Source organism: Mesocricetus auratus, unplaced genomic scaffold (genome assembly GCF_017639785.1).
Source record: "Mesocricetus auratus isolate SY011 unplaced genomic scaffold, BCM_Maur_2.0 Super-Scaffold_100033, whole genome shotgun sequence".
Lineage (NCBI taxonomy): Eukaryota > Metazoa > Chordata > Mammalia > Rodentia > Cricetidae > Mesocricetus > Mesocricetus auratus.
Genome location: NW_024429213.1, coordinates 11,147,639 through 11,171,244, shown reverse-complemented (window position 1 = coordinate 11,171,244; position 23,606 = coordinate 11,147,639). Strand labels below are relative to the sequence as shown.

General features: G+C 38.2%; 1 protein-coding gene across 2 annotated transcripts in view; it reads left to right on the top strand.

Annotated features, from left to right (window-relative positions):
- Positions 1-23,351, top strand: part of Otc (ornithine transcarbamylase) — a 103,085-nt gene extending 79,734 nt beyond the window's left edge. For both annotated transcript variants that reach the window (XM_040733691.1, XM_040733692.1), the window contains 5 exons: positions 7,903-8,025; positions 12,954-13,007; positions 13,095-13,244; positions 16,299-16,436; positions 23,168-23,351. In XM_040733691.1, the coding sequence (XP_040589625.1) occupies positions 7,903-8,025; positions 12,954-13,007; positions 13,095-13,244; positions 16,299-16,436; positions 23,168-23,227 (525 nt within the window). In that variant the 3' untranslated portion in view covers positions 23,228-23,351. The remainder of the gene's footprint in view (positions 1-7,902; positions 8,026-12,953; positions 13,008-13,094; positions 13,245-16,298; positions 16,437-23,167) is intronic.
- Positions 23,352-23,606: the final 255 nt, after the last annotated feature.

The window sequence follows — 23,606 nt, the reverse complement described above, 5'->3', positions numbered from 1 at the left end:
CTGTTCAGAAATGAAGACAAGATCCACACAGAGAAGACGGAATACTGATGTCAGATGGATAGTTGCTGGTTTTTTGGTGAAACCTTATATATAGACACTAGATGGATTCATGTTTCTCCCTGGGACTTTATCATTACTAAATCATGAGCTTACTGGGGGTGGGGGTGAGCTGTTCTGTTCATCATAGGGTTTCCTGCTGACCCCTGGGCAGTGTTGTTTTTTTTTTACCACGGAGACACTAAAATGGGGTTTTGGTGAATAAAGAACATTTTATTAAGAGCATGAAGTCTAAGTGACATGAATCTGGCTTCACATCCTAGCTTAGCCACATAGTAGTTCCATGATCTCCAAATTAGTCTTTCTCCTTTTTTGATCTTACAAATGTTCAACTTTTTTAATATATTAAGCCTACATAAATTTAAAGACAAACTGGGGATGGTGGTGTGGCTCAGTGAGTAAATGCATTTGTCACCAATCCCAACTTCAATTCTGGGGGACCACATGGTGGAAGAGACAACTAACCCTGGAAGTTGTCCTATGATACTCACACACATGCTATAGCATGTGCTTGTCATTCCTCCATAAAATAAATCATAAAATAAATATTTTTAAACTTAAAAAACAAAACTGAAAACCAATTATTTTTTCTCAATATATGTTTTTATTTAAATTAGAAACATGAATGATTCACATGTCAGTCCCAGCTCCCTCTCCCACCCCTCCACACTTGTCCCTCCACCAGCCCCACAGCCCCCCACCAAATTCACACATCATTTCCCAGGGAGGGTGAGGCCCTCCTTGGGGGCATCTCTAAAGTCTGTCGTTTCATCCTGGGTAGGACCTAGGCCCTTCCCCATGTGTCCAGGCTGAGAGAGCATCCTTCTATTTGGAATGGGCTCCCAAAGCTCATTCATAAACCATGGTGAACACTGATCTACTACCCAAGACCCAATGATTTCTGTGGCCTCCTCCCTGGCACTATATTCATGGAGTCTGGATCAGTCCCCTGTTGGCCTCAAAGCCATCATTCTGGGATTCAAAGCTCCCTCTTATCTGGTAAGCTGTCTTTGTGGGTTTCATCATAATACTTTATCACTTTTTCTTTTGTGGTATTGGGGATTGGATACAGATGGGACCTTTAGCCTCATTCATGTTTGGAAAGAACTTTACTAGTAAGCCCCGTCTTCAGACACTTATGACAAATTCTAAGGTGCTAAAGCAATTACTTTGGATTTATTTATTATTTTAAAATGAAATGATTGAGGTGTAACCCATTGTGTACATTTTAAATGAGATTATTTGGTTTGTTGATGTCTAGTTTCTTGAAATATATATACTGGATTTAGCCCTCTGTCTGATGTAGAGTTGGTGAAAATCTTTTCCCATTTTGTAGGTTGCTGTCTTGTCCTATTGATGATGCACTTTGCCTTACAGAGTTTACCATTTAATGAGGTCCTATTTATTAAGTGTTGATCTTAGTGCTTGTGGCATCAGTGTTGCGTTCAGAAAATTGTCTCCTGTGCCGATGTGTTCAAGACTATTCCCCACTTTCTCTTTTATTAGGTTCAGTGTATCAGGTTTTATGTTGAGGTCTTTGATCTGTTTGAACTTGTGTTTTGTGCAGGGTGATAAGTATGGATCAGTTTGCATTCTTCTCCATGCCAGTATGCAGTTAGACCAGTACCATTTATTAAAATGCTTTCTGTTTTCCATTGTGTATTTCTGTATTCCATATCAAAAATCAGGTGTTAATGAGTGTGTGAATTTACATCTAGGTCTTCGATTACATTTCATTGATCAACCTATCTGTTTTGATGCCAATACCATGCTGCTTTTACTGCTATAGCTCTGTAGATGAGCCAGAAATCAGTAATGGTGATGCCTCTGGAAGTTCTTTTGTTGTTCAAGAGTGTTTTAGCTATCCTGTCTATTTTGTTTTTCCATAACACATTGAGTACTCTCCTTTCAAGGGCTGTAAAGAACTGTGCTAGAATTTTGATGGGAATTGCACTGAATCTATAGATTGCTTTTGGTAAGGTGACTACTATTATTAAGTTAATCTTACTGATCCATGAGCATGGGTCATCTTTCCTACTGGTATCTTCTTAAGTTTCTTTCTTCAAGACTTGACTGTTTTTACTTACAAGTATTTCATTTGCTTGGTTAGAGTTACCCCCAAGATATTTTTATATTATTTGTGGTTATTTGTTAAGGGTGCTGTTTCCCTGATTTCTTTCTCAACCCATTTATCATTTGTATATAAGAGGGCTACAGATAGTTTTGAGTTAAATTTGTATCTAGCTACTTCACTGAAGCCATGTATGAGCTGTAAGAGTTCCCTGCTAGATTTTTCCTCTTGTTTGTGTACACTATCATATCATCTGTGAATAGCAATACTTTGAGTTCTTCCTTTCAAATTTGTATCCCCCTGATCTCTTCAGTTTTCTTTTTGCTCTCATTAGAACTTCAAGTACTATATGGAAATAATGAACAGCCTTGTCTTGTTCCTGACTTTAGTAGTGTTGTTTTGAGTTCCTCTACATTTAATTTTATGTTGGCTGTAGTCTTGCTGAACATTGCCTTTCTTTTTTTAATTTTTATTTTTAAATTTAAATTAGAAATAAGATTGCTTCACATGTCAATCCCAGGTCCCTCTCCCTTTCCCTTCGCTCCTCCCATGCCTTCCCACCTACCCCTATACCCCCTCTTTTCCCTAGGGAGGGTGAGGTCCTCCATAGGGTTGTCCATGGTTTGTCATTTCATCCAGGGCAGGGCCTAGACACTCCCCCTAAGTGTCCAGGGTGAGAGTGCATCTCTCACTGTTAGATGAGCACCCAAAGTCCATTTGTATGCCAGGGATAAATACTGATCTACTACCGAAGGCCCCATACATTGCCTAGGCCTCCTCACTGACACCCACATTCACCGGGTCTTGATCCCATGCTGGAGTCCCAGCCATTAGGTCAGCTGTTTATGGGGGTTAAACCAGCCCAGTCTTAACCCCTTTGCTCATCAGTCCTCCCTCTCTGTCACTGGATTTCTTGAGTTCAGCTCAATGCTTAGCCGTGGGAGTCTGCCTCTGCTTCCATTAGTCACTGAATGAAGGTTCTGTTACCCAGACTCTCTGGCAGTGGGATTGTAGGCCGGCACTCCCCAGATCTATGTCTAAAATCCATATATGAGAGAGTACATACCATGTTTCTCTTTTTGTGACTGGGTTACCTCACTCAGGATGGGTTCTTCTAGTGCCATCCATTGACCTGCAAATTTCAGGATTCCATTGTTTTTTTCTGCTGAATAATACTCCATTGTGTAGATGTACCACATTTTCTCTATCCACTCTTCAGTTGAGGGGCATCTAGGTTGCTTCCAAGTTCTGGCTATTACAAATATTGCTGCTATGAACATAGTGGAACAGATGTCCTTATTGTATGAATGTGCATCTTTTTGATATATGCCTAAGAGTGGAATTGCTAGATCTTGTAGTCGGCTGATTCTCATTTTTCTGAAGACTCTCCATACTGATTTCCAAAGTGGCTGTACGAGTTGGCACTCCCACCAGCAGTGGAGGAGTGTTCCCCTTTCTCCACATCCTCTCCAGCATAACCTGTAGTTGGTGCTTTTGATTTTAGCCATTCTGACAGGAGTAAGATGGTATCTCAGAGTTGTTTTGAATTGCATTTCCCTCATGGCTAGGGATGTTGAGTACTTTCTTAAGTGCCTCTCAGCCCATTTTAGACTCCTCTATTGAGAATCCATCCCCTGCCCAACACCCATCCCCTCGATCTTCCGGGGCCGCTCCTGGTGTCTAGAAGATCTGCCCACACAGGAATGACATCAGCCATTCCAGGCCCCAGCTTCAGCTTAAGCTTCAGTGTCTGCATCCCCAGCTTCAGCTTCAGGAAGGAAGGAGACCAGTGGAGATGGAAAGACCCCACCAGCACCCACTGGAAGAAGAGATGGGAAGAAGACAGAATAAGAGCTCACTCAGCAATAGAAGACCAACATGACTCCACCAAAATCTAGGGAACCAACACCAGCAAGACCTGAAAAGCACTACAAAGACGAAGCACAGGAGACAGAACTTAAAAATTATTTTATGAAGAGGATAGAGACCCTCAAAGAAGAAACGAGGAAATCCCTTAAAGAAATAGAAGAAAAAACAAACAAAAAAATCCATGAAATGGGGGAAAATTCAAGAAATAAACAAATCTCTCAAAGAATCTAAAGAGCACCAAGAAAAAACAACCAAACAAATGAAGGAAACAACTCAAACAGTTGAAGGAGAATTCTCTATTTAGTTCTGTAGTCCACTTTTTAATTGGATCCTTTGGTGTTTTGGAGACTTGCTTCTTGAGTTCTTTGTAAATTTTGGAGATCAACCCTCTGTCAGATGTGGGATTAGTGAATATCTTTTGCCATTCTATGGGCTGCTTTTTTGTCTTGCTGACTGTGTCCTTTGCTGTACAGAAGCTTCTCAGTTTCAGGAGGTCCCATGTATTAATTGTTGACCTCACTTTCTGTGTTACTGGTGTTATGTTCAGGAAGTTGTCTCCTGTACCAATTCATTCAAGTACCACTCACTTTCTCTTCTAAGAGGTTCAGTGTGTCTGGATTTATGTTGAGGACTTTGATCCATTTGTACTTAAGGTTTGTACATTGCAGTAGACATGGATCTATCTGCATTTTCTACATGCCAGCCTCCCAGTTATGCCAGCACCATTTGTTGAAGATGCTTTCTTTTTCCATTGTATATTTTTAGCTTCTTTGTTGTAGATCAGATGTTAATACATGTATGGGTTAATTTTAGGGTGTTCAATTTGATTCCATTGGTCTACCTGTCTATTTTTGTGCCAATACCAAGCTGTTTTGAGGACTACAGCTCTGTAATAGAACTTGAAGTCAAGGATGATGATGCCTCCAGATGTTGCATTGTTGAATAAGCTTGTTTTGGCTATCCTGGGTCATTTGTTTTTCCATACAAAGTTGATTATTATTCTCTCAAGGTCTGTGATGAATTGTGCTTATATTTTTATAGGGATTGCATTGAATCTGTAGATTGCTTTTGGCAGGATTGCCATTTTTACTACATTGATCCTACTTTTCCAAGAGCATGGGAGATCTTTCCATTTTCTGATGTCTTCTTTAATTTCTTTCTTTAAAGACTCAAAGTTCTTGCAATATGAATATTGCCTTTCTTATGTTTATGTATGTCCCTAATCTGCCGAAGATGTTTTTCATAAAGAGGTATTGGATTTGACAAAACCTTTTTCAGCATCTAATGAGATGATCATTTTTTTTCTTTCACTTTGTTTATATGGTGGATTACACTGAATGATTTTCATATGTTGAACCACCCCTGCACCTCTGGGATGAAGCCTAATTGATCGTGGTGGATGATCTTTTTTTGTGTGTTTTTGAATTTGGTTTGCAAGTATTTTATTATATTTGTGTCTATGTTCATGACAGAAATTGTTCTGTAATTTTCATTCTTTGATAAATCTTTGTGTGAATTAGGTATCAGGGTGACTGTGGCCTCATGAAAACAATTTGGCGAAATTATTTCTGTTTCTATTTTGTAGGATAATTTGACTAGTACTTGTTTTAGCTCTTTTTTGTAAGTCTGGTAGAATTCTGTGCTAAAACTGTCTTGTCTCAGTTTTTTGTTTGTTTGTTTGGTTGGTTTGTTGTTTGGGAGGCTTTTAATAACTACTTCTATTAGCTTAGGGGTTATAAGTCTATTTAAATAGTTTATCTGATCTTTACTTAACTTTGGTAAGTGTTATCTATCACGATAATCATCCATTTGTTTTAGATTTTAACTTTTGTGGAGTACAGGTCTTTAAAGTATGACCTATTGATTCTTTGGATTTATTTGATATCTGTTGTTATGTCCCTCTTTTTGTTTCTGGCTTTGTTAATTTAGACATTCTTTTTGTCTATCTTGTTGATTTTCTCAAAGAACAACTTTGTTTCAATGTGTGAGGCTGGATGTGTGATTTAAGCTTTAGTATTGTTTCCTTTACAAATGTGGGTGGCCTTGTGTTCAGGGAATAAACATTAATAATTGAAAGATCATCTTGGAATATTCCTTTGATAAGTGTGAGTATATGAATTTTCTTTCTTATGTCTTTTGATTAATTTTGATTTGAAGTCAATTTTGTTAGATATTAGAATGGCTACAGCAACTTCTTTCTTAGGTCCATTAGCATGGAAAAATCTTTTTTCATCCCTTTACTCCCAGGTAATGTCTAACTTTGATGTTGCGGTGCATTTATTGCATGCAGCAGAAGGATGAGTCCTGTTTTTGAAATACATTCTGTTAGTCTGTGTCCTTTTATTGAGAAAATGAGTCCATTTATATTGAGAGATATCAATCACCAGTGATTGTTAATTCTGTTATTTTGGTGGTGGTGGTGGTGATAGTTGTGGTGGTGGTGTGTGTACACACATGCACACATGTGCGCATGCTTCCCTTGATTTGGTTTTGCTTGTGTGAAAATATTTATTTCCTGTGTTTTCATGAGAGTAGATAATTTCTTTGGGTTGGAGTTTTCCTTCTGGTTCTAGGGCTGGATAGATATTGTTTCAATTTGACCTGTTAATGGACTATCTTGTTTTCTCTGTCTATGGTGACTGAAAGTTTTGCTGGGTATATTAGTCTAGGATGTCATATGTGGCCTCGTAGAGTCTGCAGAAAATAACTCAATGTCTGTCTACAGTCCAGGCCCTTCTGGACTTTAGGATCTCCATTGAAAAGTTGGGTGTAATTCTAATAGGTCTGCATTTATATGTTGGTCTTTTTTTCTTGTAGTTTTTAATATTCTTTCTTTGTTCTATGTATTTAGTTTTGATTATTGTGTGCTGAGGGGACTGTCTTTTCTGGTCCAATCTATTTGTTGTTCTTTAAGCTTCTCATACCTTTATAGGTATGTTCTTCTTTTGACTAGGAAAATTTTCTTATATGACTTTGTTGAAGATATTTTATGTGTCTTTGAGCTAGACTTCTCCTTCTTCTCTTCCAATTATTCTTCATTGTGTCTTTTCACAGTCTCCCAGATGTTTTGTGTCAGGAATTTTTTAGATTTAACATTTTGTTTGACCTACATATCAATTTCTCCTATCGTGTCTTCAATGCTTGAGATTCTCTTTTCCATCTCTTGTAGTCTATTGGTGTTCATTTGCCTAGATTTTTTCATATTCAGAATTCCCTCAGTTTGTGTTTTCTTTATTGCTTCTATTTTCATGTTCAGGTCTTAAACAATTTTGTTGATTTACTTAAACTTTACTTAAACTTTTTCATGACTTTCTTTAAGGAATTTATTCATTTCCTCCAATTTTGTGTTTGTTCCTTCCTTGATGTCATTAAAGAATTTGTTCAATTCCTCTCCATGGATCTTTATCATCTTCATAAATTTGTGTTTAAGGTCTTTTGATTATGTTTCAGCTGTGCTGGAATATTCGGGGATTTCTTTAGTGGGATAACTGGTTTCTGGTGGTGACATATTGCCTTGCCTGTTGTTGGCTCTCTTCTTACACTGACATTTAGGCATCTGGGTTTGAAATGATTATAGGTCTAGGTGCTGACTTCTGAGTTTGTATTTGTTGGATGGTTATTTTGCTCCTTGGTTCTGTTTATTCTCTGTTCTCTTGTCCAGGGTGGTTTTAGGTTGAGTAGAGGATTTCCACCCAGTTAGGGGATGGATTTCTGATCAAGATATTAGACCATTTTGAACTACTGTTTTGTAGTTCATGTTATTTAATTTAGTGCAAAATACAGTTTATTCATTCCAACAAGGCATTTATTTTGAGTGGAAAACTGTTTCCTTTATCTTAACTCTAGTAACTGTTCCATAAAAGTTTCCTCCCCGTAGCTAATCCACTTTACCTCTTGTTTTTTAGGAACACTATGGCTCTCTCAAAGGCCTTACCCTCAGCTGGATAGGAGATGGGAACAACATCCTGCACTCCATCATGATGAGTGCTGCAAAATTTGGGATGCACCTTCAAGCTGCTACTCCAAAGGTAGGAAAACTTTCTGCCCTGAAAGAAATTTCTTGTTGATCAGATGCTATTACCCAAAGCTTGTGATCAGGGACAGCATAGCTGAGGCCACCCAATTTAAGCTATATGAGGAACACTTTTGTTGAATGGCTATCTGGCTTCTTAAGAGCTCAATTTTCCATTTCTATAGTGGAAGCTAGTCTTGGCTGATGCCTTTTATTCCTTGAGTCAGTGATAAAAGCACATCCAAATTATATCTTTGAATGCCCTAATACTGGTCATTATGATGAATGGCATTTTTGTGTATTATCTATCATCACACAGTCTGAAAAATGCAGTGAAAAGCAGACAATGTAAGATCCTCAGTGCTTGGAAATGGTTCTGTAATCTCTCCGATACAGCAATTTGATTTAAAAAAAATTAAAGAAAGAAAAAAGTCAGTCCTCTGTGAAGGACATATTGTTGGTATCCAGCTTAAGATTTCAAACCTCATCTCCAGGGTCTTTTGGGAGTTTTAAATCTGAGTCTCATGTGCCTATGAAAACTATCCCTACATGTATCCTATACTGATTATACACTTTCATAGAATGTATAGGAAATCCTTGCTTTCATATCTTAACTCTTGCTATATAAGGAAATGGTAATGGTTGTTGCCTCTAGAAGGTTCAATAGTAGAGGTAAAAGGGAGATTGTTTTCCCCAGGGGATGTTTGCTGTTTCTCAATAGTCACACCTGTGGCTCTTTCTGACATGAGTGTAGGGGGACTTCGATTTTTTTCTCTCTGCTTCTGTTTTTTGAATTTGACATTTATTTATCAACTTCCAAGGACATGAATGACAGCATAAGGATAACTAACTGAATTTTTTGAATAGTAGGCACCCAGTCCTTGAGTATCTCATGCACATTTCACGCAAACCAAACCAGACCAGTGTTTTAGGCTAAGTTTCCTCCTAACATATCCCTGGTAGGGATTTAGGAAACTTACAGGGAACTAGTAGGAGAAGATCAGGGAAAGGGAAGAATCAAAAAAGGGTACAATTTACGGGGACCAACTATCCTGGCTTCCCTAGACCTGAGGTATTTCTGGAAGTGAGAGTCATTAATTGCTAAAATTTCAAGAGTATTTGGAAAACCAGGATGATTTGGTCTTCCTAGCATCATGATATTTTCAGTCCAATAGAAAGAAGCTTAACTTGACATTAAGTGACCTCCAGGGTGTAAGGTGTGCTTTAGAATTGTCCCAACATGGAGGCATGAGAGTAGCTTTCCATCCTTCTGGACCGGTTACTGCTGAGTGATAACAGGCATAGTGGAGTGGCAAGTTCTCTGATACTTACAGTGAGAAGAGAAGCCTGGTAGCCAGAGAGTGGCCTTCTGAAAAAAGCTGCAAGCTCTGTTCTGTGGTGGAAACATACTTGCATGGCCTGTTAAAATCCCAAACAAGTTAACACAAAACACTTTAGCAGTTTCTCTATTCTTCTAGCTGAGTCAATTTGGGTCAATGCATCCTTCTCTCTTAGTTTTCTACAGTGACTAAAACAAATTACCACAAATGGGTGACTCCAAAAACACAGTAATATGTTGTCTGAAATCTAGGTTTTGGCACAGCCATATTCCATTTGCTACTTGCCTTCTTCCTGAATTAAAAGCCTTTCTTCTATCATCTTCATTCTGTGTCCATGTATCTCTATGTGCAATGTTCCTCGTCTTCAAAATAATATCATATTAAATTTAGATCTACTATCACTTACCATGACCTCATCTAAAGTCCTTATATATGCAAAGACCCCGTTTCCAAATAAATTTACATTCTGCCCATTGGTGTGTGTGTGTGTGTGTGTGTGTGTGTGTGTGTTGCAATGTGATCAAAACCAGGGCCTCATCTATTCTACCTAAGTACTTTGTCACTGAGTTATGCCCTGTCTCTAGTGCATGACTTTTCTAAGGATATTATTTGCCTAAATGTACCTGTCCTACTGTAGAACAAATGGCAAACACGTGCAATAATAGCATGCTGTGGAAGCTCTCCTATTACATTAAATTTTACTGACTCAGAGAGTTGACCCTTGCAACAATCATCATACTCCTTTCATTTAGCATGCACTGAAGTAAAAACTCAGATGTGGCATGTTTGAACACACTCTCACTAGAACACTGATATGCAGAAGGGCTCCACATTAAGGCAACATGTGATTGCATTTGCTTTTACAGTAACAATGCACACTAACAATACTTGTTCCCTCCTGTAAAGTGATTTTGGAATGGCTGCATTCTTTTGAAGAAATATGCAGATTAAACATTATATTGTATGTCAACATTAAAAGAAAAATTCTAATATTATAGAGTAATTACAGTATTGTTCTTTTATGGAAACTCACTGAAAGTATACCAAAATCAACTTAAATCTTTGTTACAGCAAGGTGTGTTTTTCTAAACAAAAACCACGAAAACCAATCTTGCTGTTAAGTCTAATAGTGCAGAAGTTGTTCCATCAATTTGTAAATCTTTGCTTGTTAGTGGAACTATTTCCTTCCTAGATAAAGCTAGGAGAATTGTTGCAAATTTAAGAAACACAACAGCTTCCAGTGATAAGTTACCCATTTCCTCATGCCTCATCCAAGAATAACTTACAAGTTCAAAAATTATTATTCTGTCAATGATTTGCATCAGTATTCCATAAGCCAGCAATGGTAATGCATTTTAACATTGTTCTAAGTGAATATTTCAACTGGGTTTCTTATATTTTTGGTTGTGAGCCTAGCCTTTAACAGTTGAGCCATCTCTCCAGCCCTCGACTAGGTTTCTTAATCATCTTCTCCATTTGGTTCGAAGATTTTTGTAGAAGTCACTGGGGGATTTAGCATTAAAAACTGAGACACGAGAGAAGAATCTGTCTTTGCATTCTATATCATGGCTAGGGTTGTGCAAGGTTGAGTGTTTTCCTAATTTCCAAGCCTAAGAGAGTCTCTCTCTCCAGTGTCTAAGTACTTACAATTCCTCCTCTAAGAATAGTTATTCTTAGAGAGTCCAAAACCAGTTCTCTGGAAGGAAGACTACATTTTCAGAGCAGTAGGCACCTGGTGTAATATACAAGTCTCTTTACTCATGTTTACTGGTATGATTGTTCACAACATTTGTTACCAAACTCACAAACCTTTATTAATTACATTCCTCAAGTCCCTATAAACCCCAGATTCCAGAAGCTCATGGCTGTGTGAGCATATCAAAACATGCTTTAAAATGTCTGCACCTGTCATATTCAATATCTTGGTGGTTTCTATCCTCCATAATTTGATGATGGTCAAACTGTGATAGATAAGTATTTCTAAAGAAGCCAGCTTTCAAATGAATGAATCTGAGCATGCCTATAACAAGTTGAGGCTCTTGAAAAGCAGAATCTGAGAGTTCAGTGTGTAGGGTATATAAGATTCCCATGACAGTATATGTCCTTGAAATAAATGATTGTGGAAAAGGGTTGAGTAAAGACACAGGAGTGTTCAGGAGGAGAAGCTGATGTGGTTCCCAACCTACAGTTTCAGTCGACCTACAGAGCATTTTCTATATGGAATGGCCACTTAATACTGTCTGAACTTGGGCAGAGAGGCTCTGGTTTTCATATCTTCCTATCAATCACTCCTTGAATATATGGGGTTCTAGAAGGCTATGTTTGTTTGAGTGAGGTGATCTTCTGTAGCTGAGTCAGTGTCCCAAGGGGGCTAACAGATGAGGCCACCTTCGGGCACCGCCATAGCAACTGAGAATAGTAAGACCTTTAATCATGATTATCCATATTGGTGGGGGTGTGAAGGGGATATCACAATATTCATCATGAATCCATGATTTTATACAATCATGTATAAAAATTGATTCATAATAAATGCTAAGTATTCAAAACTGAGGATGATGGAGGAGGGTAATCATAAGCGTGGGATTTGAACAGACACAGTGCTATATTGAGGAACTGGAGATGCAACTTGAGTTCGTGAGCTGACATGTTCTGAGGAAGACACTCACCTGAAGGAGGTGTTCAAAGTTGAAAGGCTGGAATGACAGAAAGGGACCAAATGTGTACAGGGACGCCAAGAAGATCAGCTTGCCTGTGACAGGACATTGAGAAGAATTAAAGGACATGGCAGTGGGGAAATGTAGCCAGAGGGGCTGGAGACTCTTAATGAGCTTTGACATAAGAAGCAAGTACTAAACAATTCACACTGTTACGTACAAAACAGACAAGAGTTTGGGGAAAGCTCTTCATCACAGCATAGCAATATCTTTAGCCACTTTTGTTGCTCGCAGAATGTCCATTAGTAGACAAGACCCCCAGGATGCAAAATCACTTAATTCTAAGAATGAGTACCTCTTTATAGGCAACTTGCTTACCTCTCCAAATAATTCTAAACACATGTATCAATGACATTTCAAAACAAGTCACACTCCCTTGGAAAAGAGTAATGCAAGAGTCCTTTAGTATTTAGCTTGCTTGGTCACAGAGGACTTTTCTGGGGAGCAGGCATTCAAACTGAGACTTCAAAAAATTGTTAATGGAATGGGTGAGGAAAAGCCATGTGCACAAAGGCACAGATAAAAATGCACTACGCTGTACAATTATGTACCTAACCCTCTTATGCCATTAAAATGTCAAAGAGAGGTATGTCATGAGGTAGAAAATGTCATGCTCTATATTTGTCTTTACGCCTGAGGAAGACAGAGACAGTACAGGAAATATGGAACACTTATTTGCCTTTTTAAAGGTCAGAAGACAGCACGCAAGCTAATGTTCTCTACTGAACATGGAACATGCAACATCTTTTTAAAAGCAAAGAGAGAGACTGTTCTTGAGCTTTAATTGGTTTTAAGCCATTAGATATGTGGTAGGTAAATGATATAATAGTGTCATATGTAACTAAACTATCTAATTGCCTAAATAACAGCTATTTTTCTTCTTATAGGGTTATGAGCCAGATCCTAATATAGTCAAGCTGGCAGAGCAGTATGCCAAGGAGGTATGCTCTTTACTTACAATACTTGAATTGACTTTCACTTTCCCATGAAGTTTTTGTTTTTTTAACCAGTGAATTTCTCTATGCTAGAATGGTACCAAGTTGACAATGACAAATGATCCATTGGAAGCAGCACGCGGAGGCAATGTATTAATTACAGACACTTGGATAAGTATGGGACAAGAGGAAGAGAAGAAGAAGCGCCTTAAGGCTTTCCAGGGTTACCAGGTTACAATGAAGGTATAAAATGCTGCTTCTTTGAAGGTTCATTAATTGCATTCATAAAGACTAGAACCACCTTCGCACTCATTCGTTTTAGGGATGGTAGACTGGCCTTTCATACCGTATTAAGAACTCACTGCGTCTCAAAATGATCCCCCTCCTCTGAAACATTAGTGATATCCTTTGGAAAAACACTTGTGAAACCTCAGCTATAGAGAAAATTAAGATTCCCCCCTCTAACAATAATAGAGGTCCCAAAATGCTTTACTGTGTGCAAGTTTGGAAACATTGGGTTCTTCAAGAACATACAGTTTCTTAAGATTTCTCCCATAAGGAGAGCCCCATAACTGTGCTTGCCACGTTGATTCTTGCTTTTATTTACTGTCTCTTAAATTTATGATAGCTTTGCAAACTCTCCCTAGGGATCCCTAAGGGACACCACTTCAATCTAATGCCTACCGGGAAGATCAGAAAAGCTGCATATCAATCTTTTATTCCTGATTGCCTTCTTCCTTCCCTCAACCCTTACTTTTGTGTTGGACTTTGTAATAGAATCCAGGACCTAGTTCATGTTAGGCAAAGAACTCCATCACTCAATTAGATCTTCCTCCATATACTCTCTGCCTCCATCAATCTTGAACAATCATCAGAATGGCCCCTGTGTTGCTAATCCTCAGCTGGGTGGCCCCAACCCCAGGGGTTCTGACACAGTAGATCATGCACATAAGAATTTGTATTCAATCTGATTCCTAGGTGATGCAATTCTGCTACTTGAGGGCCACACTTAGAGGACCTCTGTTGAAAGCAAACCCCAAATCACAGGAGCACACTGGGGTGGAGAAACGATTGTACAAATGCAGAAAAAGTATGAATAAAGTAACAGAAACAATTTTTTACATTACATATCAAATAGAATGGAAGTTTGGAAAACACAGCAAAACTGTTTCATTCATTAAGAACTTTTGTAAACAGCATGATTATTTTTCTTTCTCTCTACCTCTCAGCAGTTATTTTCACAAATAGCTATTATATAATATGATTCTTTTCAGTCATTTTCTGCACATTTACATATGTTTGCCTATTTATATATGAATACTGATTTGATTTTTGATACATGGTACTTAGACATATTATTCTCACTTGCTTTTTTCACTTGACAAAATTTAGATTTTTCTTATCAATTCATTTAGATATTTTGAATTTGTAAAATTCTTATTTTATGTCTATGGGTATTTTACCTCCATGTATGTCTGTGTATCACTTACATTCAATGCCCATTGAGATGAGAAAAGAGCATTGGATCCACTAGAGCTGGAGTTATAGGCAGTTGTGAACCACCATCTAGGTTCTGGGAATGGAACCTGGCTCCTCTTAACTGCTGTCCCATCTCTCCAACCCCTGGGCATTTTTGAAGGAAGGAACAGCATGCATGTAAAGAAGAAAGCACAAGCCTAAGTAAAAAGATGATTCCACTTCCACAAAGTGGATTTATTCCCAGCATCTAGATGGAGAAACATCACCAGTATCCCTGATACTTCCTTCCAGCCAAAACTCAATTCCAAATGTTAATTCTATTTAGATATTTTATATTGCACATAAAATTCCAAAGTACAAGTGAATGATAATTTATTCATAATTATTCCTATTTATATATTAATCTATATATTTAAAATCCTAGTTTCAAACAATTCTACCTTATTCATATTTCTTTGTGAAATGTTACTAGAGAATAATTTCTTTTTAATTATTTATTATTTTATAATTTATTCTTCTAAATTTCATTTTACATTCCAACCACAATTCTCTCTCCCACCCCTCTTCCCACCCCCCTTGACTCCCCTCAGCCCATCCCCAGTCCACTCCTCCTCATGGGTGTGAACCCCCATCATACATTTCTGAAGGAAAAATTTTTGTGTGATGTGTTATATACTTTTTTAAATCCCACTGATGTTCATTCCAACAGGGTGAATAGTTTAAACTCTTCTAGATGAATATTATTGTTCTTTCTCCATACATCTTAGCAATTTATATTTTGTATCTTATAAATTAAAGATAAAATAGTATCTTGTCATTTTAAAACTTGCCTTATTTCTGATTATGCTAAGCCTTTTTCATATTTATTGGTCATTTCCATTTCTATGTCTTTACATTGCTATCATATCTTTACTTGTTTTCTATCACTGTATTTAGGAGGTTTTGTACACTGTGGTTAATCTTTTGTCATATATGTTTCAAATATTTGGTGGAGCTATTTTAACTTACCTATGGTTTGCCTCCTGTTGCCTTGGGTGATTGTCTGATTCTGGTACTGTAAGCTTGCAGAATAATAATTTTACTGATGTATGACAAGTATAAATGTTACTCAATCTCATTTTGCCAGTAGTTTAGAAGCTCAATTATTCTCAACTTAAAAGTGAAATAAAATTTCCGTACAAAGACAGTAATTTTGAGGTAAGAAATCATGAGGCAATATAGTTTTGAATCTATAAGGGAAAAACGGAAATGGATGGGAGAATGGTACTTTGGGGAATTAACTGTGGGTAAAAATTGCGAGTGGTAGCGAATTTGAATTGGGAGGAAAATAACTAGTGCAGAGTTTTCAGAACCCTTTTTAATGTACTCCTACCTCACTGCTTTCCTCAAAATTATTTTAATCTGTGAAAAAGTATGCATCAAATGCTGAAACTTGTAATTTGAAAAAGGCTCAAAATATAATACCATTGCATCAGAGTAACTTCCTTGTATTGGCAACTTTTGCTATCAACTGCATATTAGGAGAGTTCATTACTAAAAATGTCCATTACCCTGCTAGACAGAATACCAGAAAAGTGAATTACTGATTTAACTTGGCATGATGATCTCCCCAATTCAAAAGTGCCATAGATTAAAGGTACTAATTCTTTATCCCTAGTGTGTTTTAGAGCTTCACTCTGCCCCTTTACTTTGTAGTGAAACATTATGCCAGGACAAATGCGCAGTTAAATACTGAAGAAGATTATATATATATATATATATATATATATATATATATATGTTAATACTTAAAATGTGATCTTATCCCTGTCTCTTTAGACTGCTAAAGTCGCTGCGTCTGACTGGACATTTTTACACTGCTTGCCTAGGAAGCCAGAAGAAGTGGATGATGAAGTGTTTTATTCTCCACGGTCATTAGTGTTCCCAGAGGCAGAAAATAGGAAGTGGACAATCATGGTAAGGAAAGGGGGGGCAGGGTAAGAGACTCTAAGTGTGGTTGCAACTTGGCTAATCCAGGATTTCGGGTAGATAAACAACCAAGTCTATCCAACTGTACTGATTGCTCATATGGCATCTATTTGTATTATTAGGTTATATTTTATTTAATTATTTCTGAGTGCAGGGATGGCATACACTTAACATGGCATGTAATTGGAGGCCAGGAGAGGTTTTAGCAAGAGTCAGTTCTTTACTTTCACCATGTGGATCTTGGGGGCCAAACTCAGCTCCTCCCTGCTGAGCCATTTTGCCAGCCTAGTATCTATTTTTGCTCAGGAACTTCATAAGTCAGTAATTCTTATTAGCACACATAGTATGTTTTAATGAACAAAAATTGATCCCCTTCCAAATTCATCGATTTTAATCAAAATTTTAAGTGCTGTGAGAAGGAGCTACTATTATTGGCCAAGTGTTAATGTGTTACAGATTTTTCGATTTTAATTTGTCTGTGTTCAGTGAAGCTAATTCAGTTCCTGGTGTAAAATGGGCATTCAAAAATTACTCTTTCCTTCTTCTCATCTTTTCCTTTATTGTTCTTTTCTTGATACCTTAACCAAATTATTGTAATTCTCTGCTTGAGTTTTACCGTGTGTGTGTGTGTGTGTGTGTGTGTGTGTGTGTGTGCGTGCGTGCGTGTGTGTGTGTGTGTGTGTGTTTATAGGTACAGAACATTTCCAAAATTCAGGTCAAATTTTAGTCCCTTTCAGATGAAGCCATTGATCATCTTTGTCACCGATATGCTAAGAAATATCAGCCTTAAAACTGCTTTGCAATATTCAGTGAACAGCGGGACACTTATTTTGGCTAAAATTGCAATTGCTCTGTCATCTAGGCTAGTCGCTGAATATTTAATGTTCATTTCACTCATCAAGTATCTTGCTAGGTGAGTTTGGACTTACTGGTTCTGAGATGGGGCTGAAGAGTTGGTATTTCTAATGAAGACCTAGAGAACTCAGGTGCCATTGTATTATGGAGCACCATTTGAGTAGTAAAGATCTAGATGATAAAAAAATAAAAAATGGACGCTCTCCAACATTCACCTTAGGAAAAGACAGTCAAATTTCCCCTCTGACTCTACTTTTTTATCATTGAAATACTATTATTGATAATTTTATTTATTTATCTTTATTGATTGTTTATTTTTAAAATAACCTTTTCTCATTTTACATGGCAATCCCAGTCCCTCTCCCTCCCACCCTCCCTATCCCACCACCATCTCCCTACCCATTCCCCATCCACTTCTCAGAGAGGGTAAGGCCTCCCATTGGGAGTCAATGAAGTCTAGCACATGAATTGAGGCAGAACCAAGGTCCTCTCCCCTATATCTAAGCTGAGGAAGGTATTTCTCCATAGAGAATGGGCTCCAAAAAGTCAGTTCAAGCACTAGGGATAAATCTTGGTCCCACTGCCAGTGGCTTCACATACTGCCCAAGCCACACATTATTTTAATCATAGGGCAATTGAAGTTCCAAGGTGATCCAAATAAATCAGTTAAGGCATAACTGATTATTTAAGAAGTTTGACATGAATGCTGAAAAGGTGGCAGCACATGGCTGTATTCCTTGTGGCTATGCTGCAGGATTTGGAGGTCCATTGGAGTTCTGTTCATTTCAGTCACATGATGTTAGCTTCCAAGCTTTGCCAAATGCTCTGCCAGGCACTGGGGAATTTGAAATGAAAATATGAGAGGATAATATGCAACCCTCACACAGCCTGTTACAATTCAAAGTGCAGAACATTTGCAAGCAGAATGAGACCTGAGAGATCATCTAGACTGCATTCCTGTTTTACAGGCAGTGAAATTCTTCTCTGCTTGTTTAGAATGGCCTTTAGATTCAGCACCGCTGTGATAATTTTGACAGAATGCTCTAAATGGACAATACCCTACAATTGTTCTATTAATCCAGGAGCCACTAGGTACACATAGCTATTTAAATTTATATTAAACTTAATAAATTGAAGATTCAATTTCTCGGTCAAACTAACCTCAAAACCCACATTAAGTGTTCAATACTGTATGGAGCTAGGGGCTAGCATATTAGATAGCAAGGCAGTCTTTTCATCACTGCAGACAGTTCTATTGAACAACTCCACACTGGGGAATGATTTTCTACTATCTAACTTCATTTAAAATCATAATGGAAGGAAGAAGAAAAGATATGACCTTGCTTCCATGTCTGAGATGCATACAATGACTACTAGAAGGTATATGCTCACAGAAGGTAGAGCCTGTTCCTAGAAGGTATAAGATCTTTAAGCAGAAGTGTGCTCATTCAGTTCCTTTTTAAGACCTCCACACTAAGTACTTTGCCATGGATGCTTTCCCAGCATTCTCCTGAACACATCATTCTCTCCACAGTGCACAGACTTTTAGGCTCTTTCACTTTAAAACATTAATAAAAGACACCCTTTCCTCTCCAGAAGGTTTGGTTTTGTATTCTTATGTGATTAGTAAGAAAGCAATACTTGCAAAACTCCTGGTATATTTTTCCCTCTGTCTATATTTTTTAACCCATACTACTAAAGTAACCTAAAGAAACTCCTTTAAAAATGAAAATACTTAATAGTATTGTTATCTGGAGGGTCCTTAAGTATGGAACCTTTGCAAATAAAATGCACAGTACTCCTGTCAGAATAGCCAAAATCAAAATCACCAACGACAATTTATGCTGGAGAGGTTGTGGTGAAAGGGGAACAGTCCTCCACTGCTGGTGGGAGTGCAAACTTGTACAGCCACTTTGGAAATCAGTATGGAGATTCCTCAGAAAATGGGAATAAACCTACCACAGGACTCAGCAACTCCACTCTTAGGCATATATCCAAAAGATGCACATTCATACAATATAGATATCTGTTCCACTATGTCCATAGAAGCATTATTTGTAATAGCCAGAACTTGGAAGCAACCTAGATGTCCCTCAACCGAAGAGTGGATAGAGAAAATGTGGTACAGCTACACAATGGAGTACAATTCAGCAGAAAAAAACAATGGAATCCTGAAATTTGCAGGCAAATGGATGGCACTAGAAGAAACCATCCTAAGCGAGGTAACCTAGTCACAAAAAGAGAAACATGGCATGTAGTCTCACATATATGGATTTTAGACATAGATCTGGGGAGTGCTAGCCTACAATCCCATGGCCAGAGAGTCTGGGAAACAGAACCTGTATTCAGTGGCTGATGGAAGCAGAGGCAGACTCCCATGGCTAAGCACTGAGCTGAACTCAAGAAATCCAGTGACAAAGAGGGAGGACTTATGACCAAAGGGGTTAAGACTGGGCTGGTTTAACCCCCAGAAACAGCTGACCTGACAAGGGTTATCTATTGAATCCCAGACTGATGTCTGGGAATCTGGCATGGGACCTGATCAAGACCCCCTGAATGTTGGTGTTAGTGAGGAGGCCTAGGTAATCTATTGAGACTTGGGCAGTAGATCAGTATTTATCCCGCGTATACAAATGGACTTTGGACTCCCATCCAGCAATGTGAGATGCACTCTCACTCTGAATTCTTGGGGGAGGGTCTAGGCCCTGCCCTGGATGAAATGACAGACTATTGACACCCCCATGGAGGGCCTCACCCTCCCTGGAGAAATGAGGGAATATTGGGGGGGTTGGTGGGAGGGCATGGGAGGAGGGGAGGGAAACAAAGAGGTACCTGGAATTGACATGTGAAGCAACCTTGTTTATAACTTAAATTTAAATTTAAAAATAATATATATATATGGAAAAAATTCACAGTACTCGAAATCATTCACTTCTCTCCAAGCTAGGATTGGCAGATTAAATGCACTATGCCCAGTTAAATTGCTATTTCAGATGAACAATGTATTTTAATATAAATATATTCTATACAGTATACTTATAATAAAGAGAAAAAGTATTGTTTAGCTGACATCTGTATGTAAGTATAATTTTTAATTTGAGTCTATCCAGCAACACTGCCCATTTCTAATTGTGTGTGTGAAGATCAGTTTGACATGTTGTATGACTATAAGAAATAAAAGAAAACTGAAATTGCAGACCTATAACCCCTAGAAGAGCTAAAACAGTTTTGTCCGTTACATGTTTTTGTCCTAGAATGGCCTCCCTGGGTCCTTTTCCATTTTATCAGTGTCTCTCTTTACCAACACCTCCCTAGGCTGTCATCCACTCTTACTTAATTCTTCGGCATCCTTTTAACTACTTTAAATGTTTATTGTCTAAAAGTAACACCTTGTATATTTTATTTCTTCGTCTATTACTTGTTCTTCTACTGAAATGAGAGACAGTGATAATTTCTAAGAATAATGGCCTGGTCTGTGATGTTCTACACTATGTCTAGAAGAGTACTTGCAACATATCCTAAATATGTACTAGAAGCACTTTTTTCTCGAAAGGCAATGCATGATACTGGTCTGGGTTTAAATTTAGTTCTCTGATCTTGAGGAAATATCTTAACTTCATTTAATCAAATTTTCTCACATGAAAAAAACTGAGGCTAAAAAAAAGAAGCAGATTTCAATGGTTTTGAGGATTTAATGAGGCAAGAGTTATCTGAGCACAGAGATTCCCAGGACAAGCAAGGAGGAACCCACTTTTTACCACCAACTGTTCAGAAGAACTGCACCTTATATTCATTATTTGTGGTTCATGTATCTTACCACTTCATATAATATAAAAGGTCTTAAATTGATAACAAGTACAGAAACCAGTCATCATGGGCTAGCTAATTAAAAGTACATTCAGGGGTGCATACTGCTTTTGCCAAGGACATGAGTTCTGTTCCCAGCTTCCACAAAGGAAAGCTGATAACCACCTACTAACTCCAGCTCCAGGGGTTTCAGAACTCTCTTCTGGATTCTGTGTGTACTTTCAAATAAGTACAATTATATGCACATGCCCACACAGAGATGCATACATATACCCACAATTAAAACAAAATCTGTTAAGGCATATTTGGTAATCTTCTTTGAAACACAACACTGTATTGTTGCTGGAGCCTGTGGACACTTACACAGTAAGTTTAGAATAATGTAATTCAGAGGCAACAAAGATGCTTCTTTTTATCATTTTATTTAAGACAGAGTTTCTCTGTGTAGCTTTGTAGACCAGGCTGGCCTCGAATTCACAGAGATCTGCCTGTTTCTGCCTCCAAAGTGTTGGGATTAAAGGCATGCACCACCACTACTCTGCCCTAAAATTGCTTCTTAAGAAGAGAGTCGGTTGAACAAGGTATCCCTCCAAAGAGAGTGGGCTTCAGGAAGCCAGTTCAAGCATTAGGGATAAATCCTGGTCCCACTACCAGTGGCCCCACAGACTGCCCTATCCCAGTTCTCTCTCCCTCTCCTCCTCCCACTTCCCTCAACTTCTCTCCATCCCACCCCCATCCACTCCTGAGAGAGGGTAAGGCTTCCCATGGAGAGTCAACAAAGTCTGTCACATCATTTGGGGCAGCACCATGGTCCTCCCTCCTGTTTCTGGGCTGAGCAAGGTATCTCTCCATAGGGAATGAGCTCCAAAAAACCAGTTCAAGCATTAGGTATAAATCCTGCTCCCACTGCCAGTAGTCATACAAATTGTCCAAGCCACACTACTGTCACCCACCTATGCCCATTTCCCCCAAATTGTCTTGACCCCTTTGCTCATATTATTGCTCTTCCCTCTCTTAGACTGGACTCTGGGAGCTCAGCCCAGTGCTTAGCTGAGGGGAAGGAGGGGGTAGCAGGAGGAGGGGAGGGAATGGCAACTGGGATTGGTATGTAAATTGGAAAATGTTGTTTTTAAAACTTAAAAAGTGACAAAACACCAAAACTATACAAAAAAGAATAGAACCGGAGAATTCAGCTTTAAACCCACTTCTGCCCTATCTGCTCTTTCATTTCTAAATGATGACAGACACCCACCTTAGAAGGTCATTGTATTAAATAAGATAATACACGAAAGTTCATTTCTAACTCACCCAATCATCTAGCCTAGTGGCAGGTAAATATTTTTGACTGACAGATAATAAGTTATTTAGTATGCTATACTGACAAGTATCCAAAAAATTACTTGATGTGTGATGTGTGTGTGTGTGTGTGTTCACTATTATTGTTTCTGATAACTTTCTACTGTCACTAGCATGGATATTGGGGCAAGTAAGGTAAAATTGACAATAACTATTTGTGGTTGACAGCCCAAGTCCAAGTTACACTCTTGTCTATAAAGCTAGCCCTCTTTTCCAGAGGACAAAAATTCAGAGGCCAGGCATTATTTATCTGCCTGAATTGTTTACACTTATTACATATGGCTTCTCCCAAACTTCTCTAGGTTCCAAGTGGCCAAACCAGAGTAAACATGAGGAATGGAGCTAGAAGGGATTATATGACTGTAAACCAGCCAGTACCAGTCAGTATGCATGTTCCAACTACTGGCTGGAACATCCAATCATGTGAGCACCATGACTCCACATTTCAGTCTCTGACCTGGAATGAGTCCTAAGTAAGCATGGTGCTTATGAATATATTTGGGTATGTCTAATCCCTCAGAACCGTCTTTTGTCCAAACGAAAATGAGTATCAGTTGAGAACTATTCTCTTATCATGTCCTTGGGAAAACATAGTTTAACTCTAGGTGTGAGAGACTGAAACCTAATTCTCTTGCTTTAGGTCCTAAGGCAGAGTGTTGCTAATGCTTATCCATTTCTTTCTCTTTATTATGTCATCCCAGGCTGTCATGGTGTCCCTGCTGACAGACTACTCACCTGTGCTCCAGAAGCCAAAATTTTAGCCCTGTGATGGATGCCAAGAGAACAACACTGCTCTTTAGCAACAGAATAAGTCAGTTTATGGGAAAAGAGAAGAATTTAAAATGCAAACAAATCCCTAATACATGATATGAGTAACATGTGTCATTGCTGTGTTATTGTGAGATTTTCTTGAAGCCTCTAGTTTAAGTGTCAAGACACTTTAATATCCTGCTTGAGTGGGTTTAAGCTCACTCTTTATTTCACAATTTCTGAATTACATTTGGGTATCATATTAATTATCATACACATTTCCTTCTATTAAGCATAAAGCACTACACTTACAATGCATAATGTCTTACTCACTAAATTTAACCTATGCTTATTACCTTAATAAATGATCATTCGTGCTCATTTATAAAT